Source organism: Coregonus clupeaformis, chromosome 17 (assembly GCF_020615455.1).
Source record: "Coregonus clupeaformis isolate EN_2021a chromosome 17, ASM2061545v1, whole genome shotgun sequence".
In the NCBI taxonomy this organism is placed as follows: Eukaryota; Metazoa; Chordata; class Actinopteri; order Salmoniformes; family Salmonidae; genus Coregonus; species Coregonus clupeaformis.
The window spans coordinates 9819164-9838947 of NC_059208.1; the positions used below are offsets into that span (position 1 = coordinate 9819164).

The 19784-nt window shown below is 45.8% G+C and overlaps 1 protein-coding gene and 1 long non-coding RNA gene across 5 annotated transcripts; one reads left to right on the forward strand and one right to left on the reverse strand.

The window, feature by feature from the left end:
- Positions 1 to 19299, forward strand: LOC121586566 (asparagine synthetase [glutamine-hydrolyzing]). Of its 4 annotated transcripts, XM_045226064.1 has the most exons (13): positions 3297 to 3405; positions 10174 to 10298; positions 11296 to 11551; positions 14115 to 14355; positions 14686 to 14871; positions 15254 to 15355; positions 15577 to 15704; positions 16600 to 16726; positions 17276 to 17382; positions 17614 to 17714; positions 17970 to 18051; positions 18313 to 18468; positions 18596 to 19299. In XM_045226064.1, the coding sequence occupies exons 3-13, from the start codon at positions 11303 to 11305 to the stop codon at positions 18803 to 18805; spliced, it is 1689 nt and encodes a 562-aa protein (XP_045081999.1). In that variant the 5' UTR covers positions 3297 to 3405; positions 10174 to 10298; positions 11296 to 11302; the 3' UTR covers positions 18806 to 19299. The 4 variants fall into 4 exon arrangements, with proteins under 4 accessions (XP_041759287.2, XP_045081999.1, XP_041759286.2 ...); XM_041903353.2 differs by lacking the exons at positions 3297 to 3405; positions 10174 to 10298 and adding an exon at positions 1 to 21; XM_041903352.2 differs by lacking the exon at positions 10174 to 10298.
- LOC121586568 lies at positions 1225 to 3282 on the reverse strand. The gene is made up of 3 exons (XR_006661879.1): positions 2571 to 3282; positions 1855 to 2304; positions 1225 to 1645 (listed from the first exon to the last, which is right to left on the reverse strand). It is a non-coding gene; the product is annotated as an uncharacterized LOC121586568 (long non-coding RNA).
- Positions 19300 to 19784: the final 485 nt, after the last annotated feature.

The window sequence follows — 19784 nt, forward strand, 5'->3', positions numbered from 1 at the left end:
GATACTAGGATGGAAGCAAATCTAAGTAATTATAACGTCATAACGAATTATGGAAACATTTTACAGTTGAGAGGAATATGTTAGTTAATGTAGAGACAAACGTTTATGCATATTTTGTTTATCATAAAGTTAATTTACGAAAATCGCTATTTAGCAAGCTAGCTGACTAGCTTTATGGGCGTTGTGACTTGAGTATGACATTGTAATTCTGGTTGTTAAATGTTTAAGGGACTCCTGAAACAAGCAGCAAACCAGGCTGTCGTCTTGTGAAACAGTGGATGTAAAGAATCTACTGCAAATTGAATGTACAATTTTGTAAACTTGCCTTGCTGATATTTGCCATGCAATGCAGCTGAAGTAACCTAGCTAGCTAACTATTTTCTTGCTTATTGTGCAGTGGAGGATAAAAAATACCTGTATGCCTATGGATGTGTAGCTAGCTATGTAGCCGATCTGTGTATGGACCCTAAAACGTTTGGTATACGAATTAGTTCAGAACCTAGCTATGAACTTCAGCAATCATAGCCGGTTGTATCAACTTCAAAACAGTCTGAATGACATTAATGAAGCCTATGGATTGAGTAGAATATAAAATAACTTTGTGCCAAGGATGCAAGTCGTATATACATGTAGTTATTACCATGCATGAGATCCCCACATTGTAGCCTGTACATGTTGGACCCCGTGTAGCTCAGTTGGTAGAGCATGGCGCTTGCAACGTCAGGGTTGTGGGTTCGATTCCCACAGGGGCCAGTATGAAAATGTATGCACTCACTAACTGTAAGTCACTCTGGATAAGAGCATCTGCTAAATGACTAAAATGTTAAATGTTAATATATTAACTGATCATGTAGTCTACCTTGGCAAATAAAGGTGCAGTTCAGGTATGAATGTCTGAGATTCCAATACCAGGAGTATCAAATTCCAGTATTTGAATGATGCTCTGTCTGCAGGTATGTATTACAATCATACACTTCAACAGTGTTTACTGGTCCTGGGACATCAATGGTTACACATTGTAACTATGCAATAGACTAGAAACATGATTTTACTAGTTAAAGGCTGATTTGTAATTCATATATACAGAAACAGAATTTAAAAAACGGTATGCTACACTTCCTATGCATCATGTAAATACTCTAAAACCGGTTCATCTCAATATCTAATTTCCTTCATCTGCATTGATCTGAGGACATCAAATGAGAGACTTTATTTCAACCAGTAGAGAATGTGAAAGGCTTTATTGAAAGAAGTTCATTATCCAAGGGTTATAAATACATAATACATGCATTATAAATATTATAATTGTAATATATTATAAATACAAGTTCAGTCTGTACTTCAATGCACATCTGGTGTGCATTATATAAAAAACAGGAAGAAAGAGGTGGGTAGAGAGGTGTGAGAGAGTGTAAAAGACTAAGGGAAAGAGGTAAGAACAGAGGAGCAGGGAAGGCAGCATATGATTAATGAATTACAGTGCTACCCTAATATTCTCTCAGTTTATCACAATTACATAATAGTGTCTCTAGCTGTGTCTCCTAACAGTCTTGGGCCCCCAGTTGGCCCGAAGGTTATCTTAAGAGCGGGTGAGATGGCGATGACGGGACTGGGGGTTTGCATCCTCTCTCACATCAAAACATACCTGCACACGACAGACAGATGGAGAGAGAGAGAGCATGATTAAGCCTTGTTTTTTTTATTCTAACACTGTCAGTCATCATAATCATCAGGAGGTGAAATGCAAAACTGACCTTGGATCATTAACTCTGGGACTACTACATCTATCTGTATTTCAATGTAAAGCATCTCTTTAATAATACTTCCTGTTGACCCGACCAAGTGACCTCTCACCTCTGATCATGCTGTGCCCTTTATGTGTCAGCCAGTTCAGATGCGGGAGGGGTTCACCGACACAGCTGATATAACCGAGATGATTTAGGGAGAAGTGGGGAGAGGGATGAAGTGAAGGAGAGAGACTGTTATTGAGAAAACAGTACCCTTTTCGAAGAAGTAGGAGGTGAAGATCTCCTGCACATGGATTGCCTCCTATGCTGCGTTGTTGGCCCCCATCCTTGAAACATCCTGCAGAGCAGCAGACCTCTCTGGCACACGGCGGCGAGCTGCAGATCCCCTCCTGGTCCTCGTGTCCATCCTTATGAAGTTATACAGGACACAGGTAGCCATCACATGCCTGAATTCCCCTAGGAGGCAGTCCCAGATGGCCCTGGTCACCCAACCTTGCAGTGCCCTACATGGTAACTGTAGGCAGTCGTTTTTAAGGAATCTCCAGTTACAAGGTATCTGTAGGAATATGGAAGATAATGTCATTATTAGACTTTTACATCACCAGGTCATTGTGGATTACTAAAGTATAATATCCCTTAAAACATCATGATAACATTGGATAAATAGATGCATGTGCACACGCATGTGTAGCATGTGACAATAGCAGGATCATATTAAGGATAGCATCACAAATTAATACATAAATATCACTTAAAGCTTGATGATGAGTTGATCATTTCAAATCAGCTGTGTAGTGCTAAGGCAAAAACAAAAATGTGCACCCCTTTGAGTCCCCAGGATCAGGACTGACAACCACTGCTCTTCATTGGGACCTCTTCATCTGCAGACAGGCTTTCACAGCTCTCTGTATCCGAGGACAGAAAACATCGCAAAAAAAAAAAATACTTCATTATACTCAAATTAGACCGCACTGAATATTATGTTACTATTATCTCTGTCCTCACTTCTAGGGACTGGAACTACACAAAAGTACCTGCCCTATCCAGAATAGCCTACTCTCACTTTGAGTTGGGGCTACTATCCTTTCACCCTCCTCCATGGCTGTTAGCTAGCTACCTACAAATGTATTTGGAGTTTGTTTTTTACAGTGATAAATACATCAAGATAGCTAGCTAATATGAGGTTAGGTAGCTGGTGATATTTAATTCACTTAGCTATCTATATATCTATCTATACAGTATGTAAAGTTGGCTAGATAGCTAGCTAGCTACGTTAGCAGCTCATTTGAGTTAAGCATGCTGACCACAGCGCTCGCGTTGCAAAATAAATGTACACATACATGTCATTCAATCATTGCACCCACACTGCTCGCGCACATCAACGAGCGTCTGCGTAGCCAGGCGCTAAAACAGAATTTGGTCTATTTCTTACTCTTGGCGCGCTGCAAGTCCTGCCTGTCCCATCTCCTCATTGGTTTTTAGGAGCATATACCCACGTATTAACTGAGGTCCACACTCCAGTCGTTAGTGTTAATGCGCCTTAAAGTTGGTTGCCAACCGCCATATAAAATCCGAAGAAGAAGCCTGACGGAGGAGAGATTACTAGAAACGAAGTCGGTGTACCCATTTATCTGTGGATTAGTTTTCGGGAGTAGAGGTAAAATAACAACCCAATGTTTATATCCCAGGACAAATTAGCTAGCAACAGCAAACTAGTTAGCTAAATTGCCATAAATGTTTAATGCTTTTCGACCTGTCCCCAAATTTAAATATAGTTGGTTCAGAGTTCGTTTTGACATTTCAACCTGCATTGCCTCATCGCGTCTGGTGTGGGTGTACAATCAACATTCGCGTCCGGTCTAGTCAGCATGTTGGCCTACACTGTAGTTAGTTATTTAATAATCGTTTTTGTTTTACATTTTCGAAATGCATTTACATAACGTTACTTGAATAGGTTCTCCCAGCCATGTGGACGATTTGAAACAGGGCAGCAAAGGTTGTTTGTAAGAAGAGCATATTACTATTTACCTGTGAATAAATTCATGAAATGGAGAATGGATTAAACTATTTACCCATTTAATAACCAGACCATCATACAAACTTGCTATGCTGAATTGTTGACGCACAATCGAAAGTGCGAGCCACTCTGGGCGGCCTAATCGGCACGTGGCAATTTACCTTACACGAGCCGTATTCACGCTTGTTCACGCGTATAAAAAAAATAGCTTTTCCTTTGAGTTGGGTTTAAGGCTGCGTTAACACAGGCAGCCCAATTCTTATATTTTTTCACTAATTGGTGTTTTGGCTAATAAGATATGTGAAAAGATCTGATGAGATTGGTCAAAATACCAATTAGTGGACAAAATATAATAATTTGGCTGCCTGTGTGAACTCAGCCAAATGAGTCTATACACCTTGTTTATTATGTTGACCTCCTTTTGCCATGTTGAAATATAATACCAGTCACATGCTATATGCATCTATGTTTATATATTGTAATGACCCAGCTGGGTCATAAAGTAAAAGAGAGACGGGCACCAGGTGTACAGGCAGAACACAGGTTTATTCCTAAATGGGCTATTGTTCAGGCCACAACCCACGCCCGCTAAACCTCAAACATACACAAATAGAACATGTCAAATCAAGGGTCCCGAACAGAAGAGAGAGAGATGAGACCGTAACCCCTATTTAATCATTCCCAAATCCCGCGGGATTACCCATCATACCCCCCCAACCTTTCCATCTGTCCTGGCATATTTAACCCCTGCTAGTACCCATGAGAACGATAACACATCCATGAACACAGAACACAATACAGGGTTGTTACATAGCCCCTCCTTTCTAAACCCTAGCCCCTAGGGTTACAAAACAAAATCCTTAAAACGACCCGGAGGTCGCATCAGTCTCTTGTGCCTTCCCTTGACTCTCACTGGTGGACCCCAGAACACTCATCTGCCCCAATGTCATTTCCAGCACCCCCGAAGAGGCAGCCCCCGTCCCAGGCTCTGCTTGCATTAGAGTCTCCCTCGCTAGACTGTCCCCGTGTGCTCACATCAGAGTCCTCACTTCCATTCCCACCGTTTTCCTCCCCTGTAGGGCGCCAATCGGTCCCGGTGGACCACCACCTTCCTGCCCCGTGGGGGGAACCTCCACCCGACGTCACCTCCCCCACTCTCTCTATCACCAGGCACGGCCCCACCCAGGCACTGTCCAGCTTTGGGCACCGCCCTTCTTGCGCGTGGGGTTGTGAAGCCACGCGCGTTCTCCCGCTCCAAAGTGCCTCCCCCTAGCGCGTGAGTCATAGTGGCGCTTTTGGCGCATTCCTGCGTTCTCGAGTTACTCTCTTGCGAAGGTGTGAGCCGCTTCTAACCGGTTCTGCAGTCGACGAACATAGTTCGGGCCAGGCAAAACCCCGTCAAGCCGTTATCAGGAGGGTGGCCAAACGTCAGTTCGGCTGGGGTGCGCAACTCACGACCTAACATTAGTAGCGCTGGGGAGCACGCGAAGTCGATTCCTGAACAGCCGACCTACATGCCATGAGAATAAACGGTAGTGGGTGTCCCAATCTCTCTGGTGTTTTGAGGTAACGATAGCCAGCTGTTGTGCTAATGTTCTGTTAAATCTTTCCACCAGCCCATCACTCTGGGGATGAAGCGGAGTAGTGCGCGTCTTCTCCGCGCCTAACCGTCTACACAACTCTGAGAACACCCGTGACTCAAAGTTTCTCCCCTGGTCGCTGTGTATAGACTGTGGCACCCGAACCGACTGATTATTCCCCCTACCAATGCATCAGCTACTGTTTCTGCCTCCCTGGTCTGGGAGAGCGTAAGCCTCTGGCCACTTGGTGAAGTAGTCCATAGCAGTTAGAATCCACCTGTTACCGCTGTCTGTGATTGGAAACGGTCCAACTATGTCTACCCCCAGTCTCTCCATGGGCTCCCCTACTGGGAATTGTTGTAGGAGGGCGTGTGACTGACCTGGAGGTCCTTTCTTAGCAGCACACTCATCGCACTGCCTGCAAAAAGTCCTCCACATCCCTCCTGTGCCTGGCCCAATAGAAGCCTTTACGTACGCGCTTTAACGTTTTGGAGACCCCAAAATGCCCTGCGCCTACTCCCCGTGAAGCTGCTGTAACACGCTCCCTTGCAGCCTTTTGGGAACCACTACCTGCCACGTCATTTCTCCAGTAGCTGGCTTTTTCCACCCCCTCTGGAGCACTCCCTCAGCCACTCTAAGGACTGAGAATTTAGCCCAGAGTCCTTTGGTGACTGGTGATAGAGGGGCTACTTCCCCCCATGGCGGTCGTCTTCTCTCTTCCACCCACCCCAGCACAGGACGCAGCTCTGCGTCCTCCTCCTGGCGACGCCTCCACTCCCCGACGTCCACAGCCTCAAGCTCCCGGCACTCTGTCACCCTCAGCTGACTCACCGTGGCGGTGACTCCTCCTCCATGCACAGTTCCCTCTCTCGCTCCACCCGTTTGGCGCAGTACCCACAGCCGTCCTCAGCACACGGGCGGCGGGACAAGGCGTCTGCATTGCTGTGGCGAAGGCCGGCCCTGTGCTCCACCTGGAAGTCGTAGGGTTGCAGCTCCTCCAACCAGCGGGCGATCTGACCCTCTGGCTCCTTGAAGGAGAGAAGCCACTGCAGGGCGGGAGTGATCCGTCCGCACCACAAACGGCAGGCCCCCCAGGTAGTACTTGAAATGGCGTACTGCTGCCACGACAGCCAAAAGCTCCCCTCCTTGTCACGCAGTAGCGTTTTTCGCCTTATCAAAAGTTCTGCTGTAATAAGCTACTACGTGCTCCCCGTCAGAACCACGCTGAGCCAGCACGGCCCCCAAGCCCTCATTGCTTGCATCGGTGTCCAGAATAAACGGACGGTTTGGGTCTGGTGAGGACAGGACAGGGGGCCTCCACCAGGGCACGTTTGAGGGCCTCAAACGCCCGCTGGTGCTCTTCGGTCCACTGAAAGACAGTGTCCTTCTTGAGAAGGTGGTTCAAAGGAGCTGCTATCCCCGCAAACCCTTTCACAAACCTACGATAGTAGGATGCCAGACCCAGGAAGCTCTTAACCTCCTTTTTTCCTTTGGAATTGGCCACCCCCTCACAGCCTCCACTTTGTCTGGCAACGTGCTGATACCCTCACCACCCAGCTGATGACCCAGGAACGCCAACTCCCTTTGCATGAAATGGCACTTTTCCGGGTGTAATTTTAGCCCCGCCCCGAGATCCTCTCCAGCACTCGCCTAAGTGCCCCCCAGTGCCCCCTCAAACGACGTGCCATGTACCAATATGTCGTCTAGGTACACGACACACTCGTCTCTCGGAACCCCCGCCAGCACTCTGTCCATGAGCCTCTCAAAGGTGGCAGGAGCATTACAAAGCCCGAAGCACAGCACCTTGAACTGCCAATGGCCCCTATCCGTGGAGAAGGCCGTTTTTCCGTGCCCCAGGCGAGGGGGCACCTGCCAGTAGCCGCTGCGCAGATCAAGGGAAGAGAACCACGAGGACCCTCTGACGTGGTCTAGCGACTCATCGATCCTCGGTATGGGGTAAGAGTCTTTAATGGTGACAGAATTTAGGCCCCTGTAGTCCGCACAAAACCTAAGTTTACCCCCTTTCTTAGGCACCATGACGACCGGCGCGGACCACGGGCTATCTGATGGCTCAATGAAATCAGCCCGCAACATGTCAGCAATAGCTGTGGCTGCTGCTTCCTCTTGGCAAGGGGAATGCGACGGGGCCGAATTTTAATGGGTTGGTTGTCCCCAGTGTCGATGTCGTGCTGAACCAGGTGCGTTTGCCCTACCTCATCTTCCCCCCAGCGAAGCTATCTTTAAAGTCAAACAGCAGCTGCTTTAATTGTCTCTGTTGTCCCTCGTCCAGACCTTGACAGTTTTTCAGCCACACAGCCTCAACGGGCGTCGAGAACTTCCTCCTTCCCCCGTCGGGCTGATGGGGTGAAGGAGCCAGTGTGTTTTGGGCTACTGGGATGCCTGTGCTTGCACCATTATGGGGAGTGAAGGTCGTTGCCGCCGGAGACAGCTGCTGGGATGGAACAACGACCAAGGGAGCAGCCGGGACGACCAGTGGAGTTTCGGCAAGCTTGGAGGAAGACGGAGGGACAGCCCCCCCCTGCTGGCCCTCCCGTGGCGACATTCCCACTGTGGGCCCCCGACAGCCTCAAAGTGCCCGAAGCTAAGTCCAACTGAGCCCCACAGTTTTTCAAAAAGTCCATTCCCAGTATACAGGGGTCCTGTACCGCTGCTACCCACACCGGACACCCCACAGTTCTCCCCCCCACAGTCACAGACACCCGACACTTCCCTAACATGGGGCTAGCTCCCCGTGACAGTCCGTAGCTGGACAAAGGTCGGCTCCACCCGCACCCCCAACAGGTAGTATGTCTGGTCTCACCAGGGTTACTGTAGAGCCCGTGGTCGACCAGGGCCAAACATTCCACCCCCTCTACCTTGACGATGACATTGCAGAAGTCCCCAATGGTGGTACGTCCCACCACAACTACCGGACTAGGAAACACGGTGGCCGCTACACCCTGGGGAAGCAGGTCCCCACCCTCTTGCCTGCACTGCTGGGTACATCTTCTGCTTACTGTGGGTTCGCGGGCGGAGGAATGGGCCCGCGCTGCCCCTGCCGCGAGAACCCGCTGTCGTTTCCCTGTTGACTGGAGAATCTGCCACACTCCCGCTGAATGTGGCCAGTCTGGCCACAACCCCAGCAGACAATGGAAGTTGAGCTGACACTGCGATGTTGTCTGGAGCCCTTCTCAATGACAAGCGAAGCGGTCTTGACTAACCCTCCCAACTCGTCGACCCACTCTGGTTTGGTGACCCCCAGCACCCCGGCCGCCGCTGCTCTCACCTCTGGTTGACTGGCAACCTCCACTCTCACTCCCTCACCCCAGATCAGCTCCCTCTTCCTGGCTATCTCCACTGCAGCCCGCAGAGATGCTGGGTCCGACATCTGCACATGCTTACCCAGTTCGGTGGGGGAGAGCGCTCTAATGAAACTGTCCCGTGCCAGCTCGTCTTGCACCCCAATCGACATATTTGCATAAGCCCGCCTGGTCAGGCTCAGAATATCACTTGCCAACGCCTTTAATGATTCCCCCTGAAGTCTCTTTTTGTTATTCAGTTCAATCCGCAGCATGTTGGGCTGTGCATCGCTGCCCAAACGGCCCCCAATGCCTCCACTAGCGCACCGTAGTCGCCCCTCTCGTCCGGGGCTAGCGTTAGCAGGCATTCCGACGCCTCCTCCTGACAGGCTCAGGGCAAGCTGTAACCCTTTCGTCTCGTCAGACCACCTCCCGGCTCTAGCCAACAACTCGAATTGAGTGAAAAAACTTCCCATTTACCTTGTCCATTGAACTTTGGGAGTTTAGCCGCTACCGTGGCTAATGGCAATAGGGCGCTGCCATCTCTGTTTACATAAGGAGGTCCAGCCATTTCCGCACGCGGTGACGCCGTGATATCTCCGTCGCTCGTGACGTCTGTTCTGGTCGAGCGGTTTGAAGGAAAACCCGCCCGTTCTGCCATCTTGCTGACTGACAATTTAACTCCCGCCATGTGGCTCTCCAGCTCTTCTACAGCCGTCATCGCCTGACCCTCCCGACCGGGTACACCCGAGCCCACAACGGCCACTTTGTCCGACTCTTCCTTAACTTTCCGCCTCGCTCCCGATCATCCTGACCGTAGATCCGAGTCACGCTAAAGCTAACCACGGCCTATACTGAAACAGCTAACTCGCCTAATCTCGATCTATCCCGTCGTTCGAAAGCACTTCTGACACCAATGTAATGACCCAGCTGGTCATAAAGTAAAAAGAGAGACGGGCACCAGGTGTACAGGCAGAACACAGGTTTATTCCTAAATGGGCTATTGTTCAGGCCACAACCCACGCCGCTAAACCTCAAACATACACAAATAGAACATGTCAAATCAAGGGGTCCCGAACAGAAGAGAGAGATGAGACCGTAACCCCTATTTAATCATTCCCAAAATCCCGCGGATTACCCATCATACCCCCCAACCTTTCCATCTGTCCTGGCATATTTAACCCCTGCTAGTACCCATGAGAACGATAACACATCCATGAACACAGAACACAATACAGGGTCGTTACAATATTAACATATGTCAGGGATGTAGCTCAGTTGGTAGAGCATGGCGTTTGCAACGCCAGGGTTGTGGGTTCGATTGCCAAGGGGGGCCAGTATGAAAAATAAACTAACTGTAAGTCGCTCTGGATAAGAGCGTCTGCTAAAAATGTAAATGTAATGTAATGTCTATTGTCACCTTTTGGCTGGAAAACTAACGAGAATGTATGTGAAATCTGATCATCTCAAATTTAAGCATAAACTGATGCAACCCGAACCTGATGTTGCAAGTCACGCCCCTCTTTCAGTTCAGGGAAGTACATCGTCAGTACGCTAGTTTTGACGTGCCTGCATCAGTGAAGTGCTCGCGTTGCATCATTCCGCCGCTGAGGAGAATACTACTGCTTCACCCTTTTGTGTCCGCGAAAAAAAGGTATGTCTTTCAGTAAACTATCTGCATGCCTTTTAATCGAATATGTGTGTTTCATTTCTCATATGGAGATAACCGTTACTCGTTCTTTCTATTGCCGAGTATTTTGTGCGACATGACAAAGCCACATGGAATATACCTTTACGTTACCGTGTGTCGAGCAGAGCTACACAGTATTTGTTTGAATAAATGTGATGGGGACTCACATTATGAAACGGTTTCTGTTTTGCTTTTATAATGGGTAATGATCTGGATCTAACTGTGTTTTGCTGCCACGAATTGATAAATTATACTTCGTAACACGATGATACATTGAAGCGTGGGGCTTGCCCAATTCTGTCATCAGCTTTCCTGAATGTGATTCAGCACTCAAGCAGCTGTCAATGTAACAGCGTTGCTTCCGTCCCTCTCTTCGCCGCTACCTGGCCTTGAACGAGGGACCCTCTGCACACATCGATTACGGGAACTCTCCGAAGCATCGTTGCACGTCGCTCCACAAAAGCCGCGGTCCTTGCAGAGCAAGGGAAACAACTACTTCAAGGTCTCAGAGCGAGTGACGTCACCGATTGAAACGCTACTAACGCGCACCGCTAACTAGCTAGCCATTTCACACCGGTTACATCAATCTGCCAATGCTGTAGTACACATTTTGGAAAGCTATGTTTTAAAATCTCACTTACTGCTAAATTATATGAAATCCACGGCCCAATACACACCGCTTAATACGTTTTTGACATCAATAGTTTTGTAAAAAGTATGATAGTGTGGTGTCTTATAGTTTCCTATCTGATTTGCAAAGGTACAATATGTCCAATAGTCCGTTGTATAACCCTTTTTCTTCCTTCTCAGTTGAAAGGTTGTAAAGAACAGTTGCTGAAGGGGCACTAGTCTCTCTAGACCATCTGCTCTGTCTCTTGTTGCATGTATTTATTACCCCCTCTCTCTCTTTCTCCCTTCCCCCTATCTCTCTCTCTCCTTTCTCTCCCCCTCACCTCTCCAGCCCCAGGATGTGTGGTATATGGGCCTTGTTTGGCAGTGATGAGTGCCTGTCGGTTCAGTGCACCAGCGCTATGAAGATCGCCCACCGGGGCCCAGACGCTTTTCGCTTTGAGAATGTCAACGGCTTCACTAACTGTTGCTTTGGCTTCCATCGCCTGGCTATCGTAGACCAGCTGTATGGCATGCAACCCATCCGCATCAAGAAGTTCCCCTACCTCTGGCTCGTCTACAATGGAGAGATCTACAACTACCACAAGGTATGTCTAGCCTGGAATCTACATTGTTTCAGTTTCACCAATCACAGGCTCAATAAGTCTACAAACGCCACAGTTGTTATGGCCCATATACACATAAGGTATAGCCTGGAATCCACATTTTTTCACATCACAAATCCCAGGCTATGGTAGGAGCTCTACAAACCACACAGTAGTTATGGCCCATAGACACATAAGGTATAGCCTGGAATCCAAACTTCTGGACCCCAGGCAACTGTAGGTATGGAAATGGGACCAGGCCTTTGGGAAATGGCCAAGTTTTGGTGTGGAACATATTCAGTTTCTACTTGCTAGTCACGAAGCAGGGACATAATAATGTTAGTGTGGTAATGGCTTTAGGCCAGGCAACTCCTCCTTTCTTAAAAAGGCACTATCTCTATGCCAAAGGGACTTCAAATTGTATTGGTCACATACACATGTTTAGCAGATGTTATTACGGGTGTAACGGGTGTTTCTAGCTCCACCAGTGCAGTAATATCTTAACAATACACACAATCTAAAAGTGAAATAATGGAATTAAGAAATAAATAATATTAGGATGAGCAATGTCGGAGTGGCATAGATGGAAATGCAGTGGAATAGAATACAGTATATACATATGAGATGAGTAAAGCAAAAATATGTAAACATTATTAAAGTGACTAGTGTTCTATTATTAAAGTGGCCAGTGATTTCAAGTCTATTTATATAGGGCAGCAGCCTCGAAGGTGCAGGGTTACGTAACCGGGTGGAAGCCGCCTAGTGATGGCTATTTAACAGTCTAATGGCCTTGAGATAGAAGCTGTTTTTCAGTCTCTTGGTCCCAGCTTTGATGCACCTGTACTGACCTCGCCTTCTGGATGATAGCGGGGTGAACAGGCAGTGGCTCGGGTGGTTGTTGTCCTTTATCTTTTTGGCCTTCCTGTGACATCGGGTGCTGTAGATGTCCTGGAGGGCAGGTAGTTTGCCCCCGGTGATACGTTGGGCAGACCGCACCACCCTCTGGAAAGCCCTGCGGTTGCGGGCTGTGCAGTTGCCGTACCAGGCGGTGATACAGCCCGATAGGATGCTTTCAATTGTGCATCTGTAAAGGTTTGTGAGGGTTTTAGGTGCCAAGCCAAATTTCTTATGTGTCCAAACTTTTGTTCATGTGAGTTTGAGAAAACCGTGAGCGAAGAAAGTAGGAAGATCATATTGATAATGGTATTCTCAGTCTTAAAATACAATGCATTAACTTATTATATCACACATCTTATGTACCCTGCACCTTGGGAAATTGTTGGATGCGATTGTGCGTAACCTACTTACAATCCATTGTGATTATAAGCATGTAATTTATGTAATGAGCACGTACACTCCCCTATGTATTTATTTGGACAGTGAAGCTAAAACTTTTCATTTGGCTCTATACTCCAGCATTTTGTGATTTGAGATCAAATGTTTTATATGTGGCGATAGTACAGAATGTCACCTTTTATTTGAGGGTATTTTCATACATATCTGTTTTACCGTTTAGATAATGACGAGTGACTGCAATTACATTTTATAATACCTTGCAACCTTTCCTATCCTTTGTAGAAGACATGGACCCAGCTAATTTCACAACTCCATAAACCAACCCAAATGACAATTTATATCATTATTTTTTAAAACTTTTTGTTTGATTTATATTTTTGTTTCTTTTTGTTATTTTATTATATTACTAAAATTCTATATCATGCCTGCTTTAAGTCTGATATGGGGATGGGGCTCTGTTGGAGCATGGGGGGTTGGGGTGGGATTGATTTGGTAGGGGATCCGTGTGTGTTTTGCCCTCTACCTGTGCTGTGTGTGTTATCTGTATAATCATTCAAAATGCCAAATAAAAAAAACTTTTGAGAGAGAACTAAATGACAAGTGAGAAAGTAACAGATGCATAAATATCATTCCCCCCTAAAAATGCTAACCTGTTATATGTAATAGTGAGAGGGTGGCATGTTCTGGGGGCATGATCTTTGTGCATCTGTAATTCATCATTATTCACGATTCAATCATGATCATCTGTAATCATGGTAGAATCCACATTAATTTAGAAGTGTTCCGAAACATATTCTATTGTTATTTGCAATAAAAGTGATTCCAAAATGACACAATACATTATTTACTATTCATTTATTTTGGGCACAACATAATCCGAAACACAATCAAACAAACTGCAAATGCATTCAACAAGTTTGTAGGAATATGGGACCAAATACTAAACTTTTGACTAAATGTAATAAACTATATGTGAATTTGTCCAAATACTTATGACACCTTCAAATGGGGGGACTAGATACATAAAGCACATTCATTTCTAAACGGTAAAACCGATATGTATGAAAATACCCTCAAATAAAAGGTGACGTTCTGCCGCCTCATAGAAAACACTTGATCTCAAATCCAAAATGCTGGAGTATAGAGCCAAAGGTTTTTGCTTCACTGTACAAATAAATATGTAGGGGAGTGTATGTCATGAGCATGTATGACCACTTGTAATGTCTTATATCTCATAATAATCCTGATACTTTTTTCCATCCTTCTTTAGCTGAAGGAGCAGTTTGAGTTTACTGACTACCAGACCAAAGTAGACGGTGAGATCCTGCTTCACCTGTACGAGCGCTTCGGCATTCAGAAGATGGCGTCCCTATTGGACGGAGTGTTCGCCTTCGTCCTCCTGGACACAGCCAATAGGAAGGTGTTCCTGGGGAGGGATACGTATGGCGTGCGGCCCATGTTCAAACTACTGACCGACAACGGCTTCCTGGCTGTGTGCTCTGAGGCTAAAGGTGAGAGGGGACTACTTACTTAATATCTCCTTTGGGGTTGAGCGGTTTTGGTTGCTACACAAGTGGATTAAAGAACAATCCCTATTCAGGATCGGATTGGATTAACTTTATTGTTTGAGTAAAATAAAAAAAAGAATATTGTGTAATTACAAAAACTGCTCAACTCTATTGCTATGCAACTGAAATTCAATTAGTAAAGTACAATGTAACATGTTAATAAGATGTTACTAGTGTATAATGATAGTGTTACTATACATGTATGATAACAACAACGTAATGTAAAGTGTTACCATGGTAGTTCTTATACATGTTATTTGTGTTTGTTCCCAGGTCTGACTGATATTACCCACTCCATGTCCTCTCCTCCTAAGATCACTCCGTTCCTCCCGGGGCACTTTGAGGTGTTTGACCTGAAGCCCACTGGGAAGGTAGAGTCTATTCAGATGGACCGCTTCCACTGCTGCACCCAGGAGCCCAACCACGCTGCCTATGACACAGTAGAGAGGCTACCCTCCGGTACACACACACACACAAACACACATATCCATAGTATTTCCATAACATCACTATCTTGATTGACAGCGGCCAAAATGTGGGTCAAGGTTACTGATTATTTAACAGTGCCACTACCTGTAGCTAGCTATCAGTGAAAGGTGACAAATGTTGTTTGACACCTAAGATGAAGGGAGGAATGGCTCACTGATTATTGTTTCAGGATGCACCTTTTTGGTATTGAGGGCATTGCCACGAATGAAGCCTCTTGTATAACTGAAATCATTGTAGTCACTGACAATAGGAGTTGGATGTGTAGTATGTTAGAGTTGATTTGCTGGTCTTTAACCATTCAGTTGACTGGTCCCTGTGTGATGACAGTAAGATCTCTTGCTGTCCCCTGTAGGTTTTGTCCCAGAGACAGTGAAGAGCAACATCCGGTCTTTGTTTGAGAACGCTGTCCGGAAACGCCTCATGGCCCACAGGAGGATTGGATGTCTTCTCTCAGGTACAAATAATGGCTATTACGGAGTATCTTTGTGTAGTGTCACACATGAAAGCTTGTGGTTTGAGTAAGTAATGTTTGAGATCTGTTACTTGTCGTTTTCACTTATGCTTGTCTGCAAATAAATGAGAATACATGCTTATTATCATTACACCATAGGTCAAATTACACGTTTGATAAGCTAGTAAATCATGTTTATGACTGATACTATATATTTCTGCCAGGTGGTCTGGACTCCAGTCTGGTGGCAGCTACGCTGGTCAAACTAGCCAAAGAAGAGAAGTTGAAGTACCCCATCCAGACCTTCGCTATCGGGGCTGAAGATAGCCCAGACATCCTGGCTGCTCGCAAGGTGAGTGAGGCTCTCTCCAGCCTCCATAGAGAGACTCTGCATTATAGTAAAGAGGATATTGTTATGGAACAGGTTGGGTAGGTTAGGTCTTAGGAGCATGATTAAACACTTCCACACTCATCCCCCAGGGGGCAGCAGCAACCGGGTCTAGGTGCTCTGTCAAGCCTTGATGAAGTGCACAGGTGCAGGCAATCAGGTGCAAGCAATCAGGTTGAGCGGGGATCCTTCAGAGGTGGCCATAGAGCAGGGTTCTTCAATTTCGGTCCTGGAGGGCCGAAACACCTCTGTTTTTCATCCTCTCCTTCTAATCAGGGGCTAATTCAGACCTGGGACACCAGGTGAGTGCAATTAACTACCAGGTAGAAATAAAAAACAGAAGTGTTTTGGCCTTCCAGGACCGGAATTGAAGAACCCTGCCATAGATCCTCTCGGCCTGCCGGTCTTTGTTTTTTGTTAACCTCTTTAGTTTTGGACTGGCCTTTTGAAGTTAATTTTTGTAAATATGTATGTTGGTCACCCTTTTCAACAACGAACAATAATCCACTTGGGCTAGCCAACCCATAGGAGTCAGGACGGAGCTGGGCCTGGATCCTGGTAAGTTTGCTGTCTCCTAGGCACATGTACATACAACACGGTCCTCATACGCTGATTTCTCACATAGATGCACCTTAAATCAGGTTACAGACCAGTTAACTAGGCCTAAGACTCCTAGACTAAGCGAGTGCAACAATATTAGCAGCTAATCAATCGGTTTCATAACAGTATAACTTCATAATCAGTAATAATCAAACTATTTTTGTAGCATCTTTTACCCAATACATTACAGCTCACAGGGCATAATATGTTGACGGCAATAAATTGATAATACGTGAATGAATGTCTTGTATTGTTCCAGGTGGCGTCCTACATCGGCAGTGAGCACCACGAGGTGGACTTCACCCCTGAGGAGGGTGTCAAAGCCTTGGAGGAGGTCATCTTTCACCTGGAGACCTATGACATCACCACCATACGCGCCTCTGTTGGTGAGGGAGTACACTGTCCCGTCTTAGATCAGCCTAGATCTCCAAACACCAAGCAGAAGTGGTATCCCACTTAAGCTGAATTAATAGGCTATGAGGGTGACGCATTTGTGAAATACGTAGACACTAGACAGTTTTGTTGTACCTTCTCAATGTGCCCACTGACCTGGACAAAAGGAGTCTGGTCAGGCTGCATTCCTTTTCCTACTGATTGGCTGGTTTGAATCCTAGTGGAATTCTGGGAGATTAGTGAGTGTGGCCTGTCAATAGAGAGGAGCTATCAGCCAGACCTGGGCCAAATATGTGGATCAAATACGTGATTCAGTTTGCCTGGTACAATGGAACCAATGGAATAGTCCCAAAAGTGCAAACTTGAAGTAAAGACCAAAGTTCATGTGATGATCAGTTTACTTTCATTTACTTATTTTCAGCCAAATACAGATGGTTTTATTTGCCCCTAGATGGCGCAAGAACCTTTCATAAGAAATGAATATTTGGCAAGGTTTATGTTATACTGCAAGGGACTACTTCAATTCAATTCTCATTCTGCAGGCATGTACCTAGTGTCAAAGTACATCCGTGAGAAGACTGACAGCGTGGTGATCTTCTCTGGGGAGGGCTCTGACGAGCTTACACAAGGATACATCTATTTCCACAAGGTAAGTCTGTTCCACATCAGATGTCATGTCTCTCCCACTCACCAATTTTCATGTACTAGACAGGGCTGTGGTGAGTGGAGTAGTTAATTCAGGAAGTGCATGAATTTTCATTGTCATAGAAATCAATTGGAAATTCCTGGTTTGACTTAATTGAAATGGAATTGAACCCAACCCTGGAACCAGTTGTTATGTCTGGGAATATGAACTGAGTTGTTGTGTTTCCTGCTCCAGGCTCCCACGCCCAAGGCAGCAGCGGAGGACAGTGTTCGTCTGATGAAGGAGCTCTACCTGTTTGACGTCCTGAGAGCCGACCGCACAACCGCTGCACATGGGCAAGGGCATCAAACTATTTTTCACTAAATTCATTACTTTTTACATCCATTCCTCAAACTCGTCAGACCACTATCTTCTTTCTTTCTTTCTTTCTTTCGTTCTTTCGTTCTTTCGTTCTTTCGTTCGTTCGTTCGTTCTTTCTTTCTTTCTTTCTTTCTTTCTTTCTTTCTTTTTTTGAGAAGCTATAGGTTCATTACAGAAGATCTAAGATTTAAAGATGGCACCTAACTGACTTCCTCTTCTCTCCTCTACAGTCTGGAGCTGAGAGTGCCTTTCCTGGACCACAGATTCACAGCGTACTACCTCTCCCTGCCTGAGGAGATGAGGCAGCCAAAGGTCAGTCTCCTCAGCCCTAATCACCATATCCTCACTATCCCAATCTCCCTATCCTGTAGATTTGGCTCTGATGAGATAATGGAGTATGAAATCGGAAGTAATGTATTATTGCAAAAGTGTCTCGAGGGATTGTTGTCAGTGTTGTGTATCCAAATCAGAGTCCTTGAAGCAAAAATCAGTCTCCAAACATGTAAAGGATTCCGGTGCTATAATTCCAAACAGTTCAGTTTCACTGAGGGATGTATGTGTGTGTATAACCAGGATGGAGTGGAGAAGCACCTCCTCAGAGACTCATTTAAAGGTCTGAACCTGATCCCAGACGAGATCCTATGGAGACGTAAAGAGGCCTTCAGCGATGGAATGATGTCTGTCAAGAAGTCCTGGTACAACAGCCTGCAGGATCAAATGGAGTCTGAGGTACACATTCACATAGTCAGACACACAGCAGGCACGCACATACTCACACAGGCACGCTGGCACACATGACATATGCAGACACACGTGCACACACACACATTCTGACTCCTTCTTTCTCTCCTCCAAGGTGAACGACTACCAGCTGGAGAAAGCTCCTAAGACGTTCCCGTTCCTCCCTCCCAGAACCAAAGAGGCGTACTTCTACCGCCAGGTGTTTGAGAAGCAGTACCCGGGCCAGGCTGAGTGGCTCAGCCACTACTGGATGCCTCGCTGGATCAATGCTACAGACCCCTCAGCCAGAACCCTCTCCATCTACAAGCCTGATAAGGACCAGTGATACAGCAAGAACAGTGGCTCTCTTCCAATATCCTCACTAGCGTAGCACTTAGAATGAAGCAGTCTATTGAGCATGTATGCATTCTAAGTGGTATGCTAGTATGGATATTGGAACGTAGACCGTGTCAGCTATCAATCACTTCTGTCACCATTACTACACCTCCCCTTCACAACATACCTGTCTGATGCTAGAGTTGTGACGATTATGGCATTTTTGGGTAACGATTAATTGCCATGGTTATTGTCGTTTTTATTAAAATGTTTTGACCTTGTAATGCATCATAATTCATCTTCAGCTACGACATACCTAATTAGTTACGACATACCTAACGAATACAGCACCGCTTTCGTGACACCCCTGTATCAAAAACGAGCTTCTCCTTCCGACTGTGCCGCTCGCAAAATGATTACCATCTTTACCCACTTCATGAAAAACTGCTATTGGGTATACTATGTCTACTTGAATATAAAGTTGAATCCCCTCTTCTCCTAAAATGAATGTATTAAGACTATTATTGACCATTTTCTTTGTTCACGGTTATTGTCCATAATTGTCGGTTAGACGATTATATGATAATTGTTCCAGCCCTATGCAGGAATCATCTAGTTCTTGGGATCAGTGTGAATTACAGTTACAGGGTCAGTTCTGATTTGGGGAACTGTTTCAGTAGGAATAGTTGATCATGTTAAAATACTGGAATGATGCTGTAGTCCATCTAACTGGAATTCAGTAGCAATACTACTGTAATGCTTTCATAAATTATAGTACCATACCTAGATATGATTTCATAATACATATATGTAAATTCCTAATGAGTTCTGTCGGCAGAATCTTCCTTTTCCTCTCATTCACATTATTGTGACGTTAGATGCAAATAACAGTTAATGTAAAGATGTAGTGTTTTTAACATAGCGTCTTACCCAGAAGTTAGATATAACCTTTACTTCAAGAGTCTAATATTTGCATCTTACCCAGACAG

Excerpts from the sequence above, each read along its gene's own strand:
- LOC121586566 (XM_041903350.2), top strand. The coding sequence starts at position 10,147 with ATGTTGCAAGTCACGCCCCTCTTTCAGTTCAGGGAAGTACATCGTCAG. Across the intron at positions 15,356-15,576 it reads GATTGGATGTCTTCTCTCAG|GTGGTCTGGACTCCAGTCTG; the intron begins GTACAAATAATG and ends TATTTCTGCCAG. Across the intron at positions 18,469-18,595 it reads AGGATCAAATGGAGTCTGAG|GTGAACGACTACCAGCTGGA; the intron begins GTACACATTCAC and ends CTCTCCTCCAAG.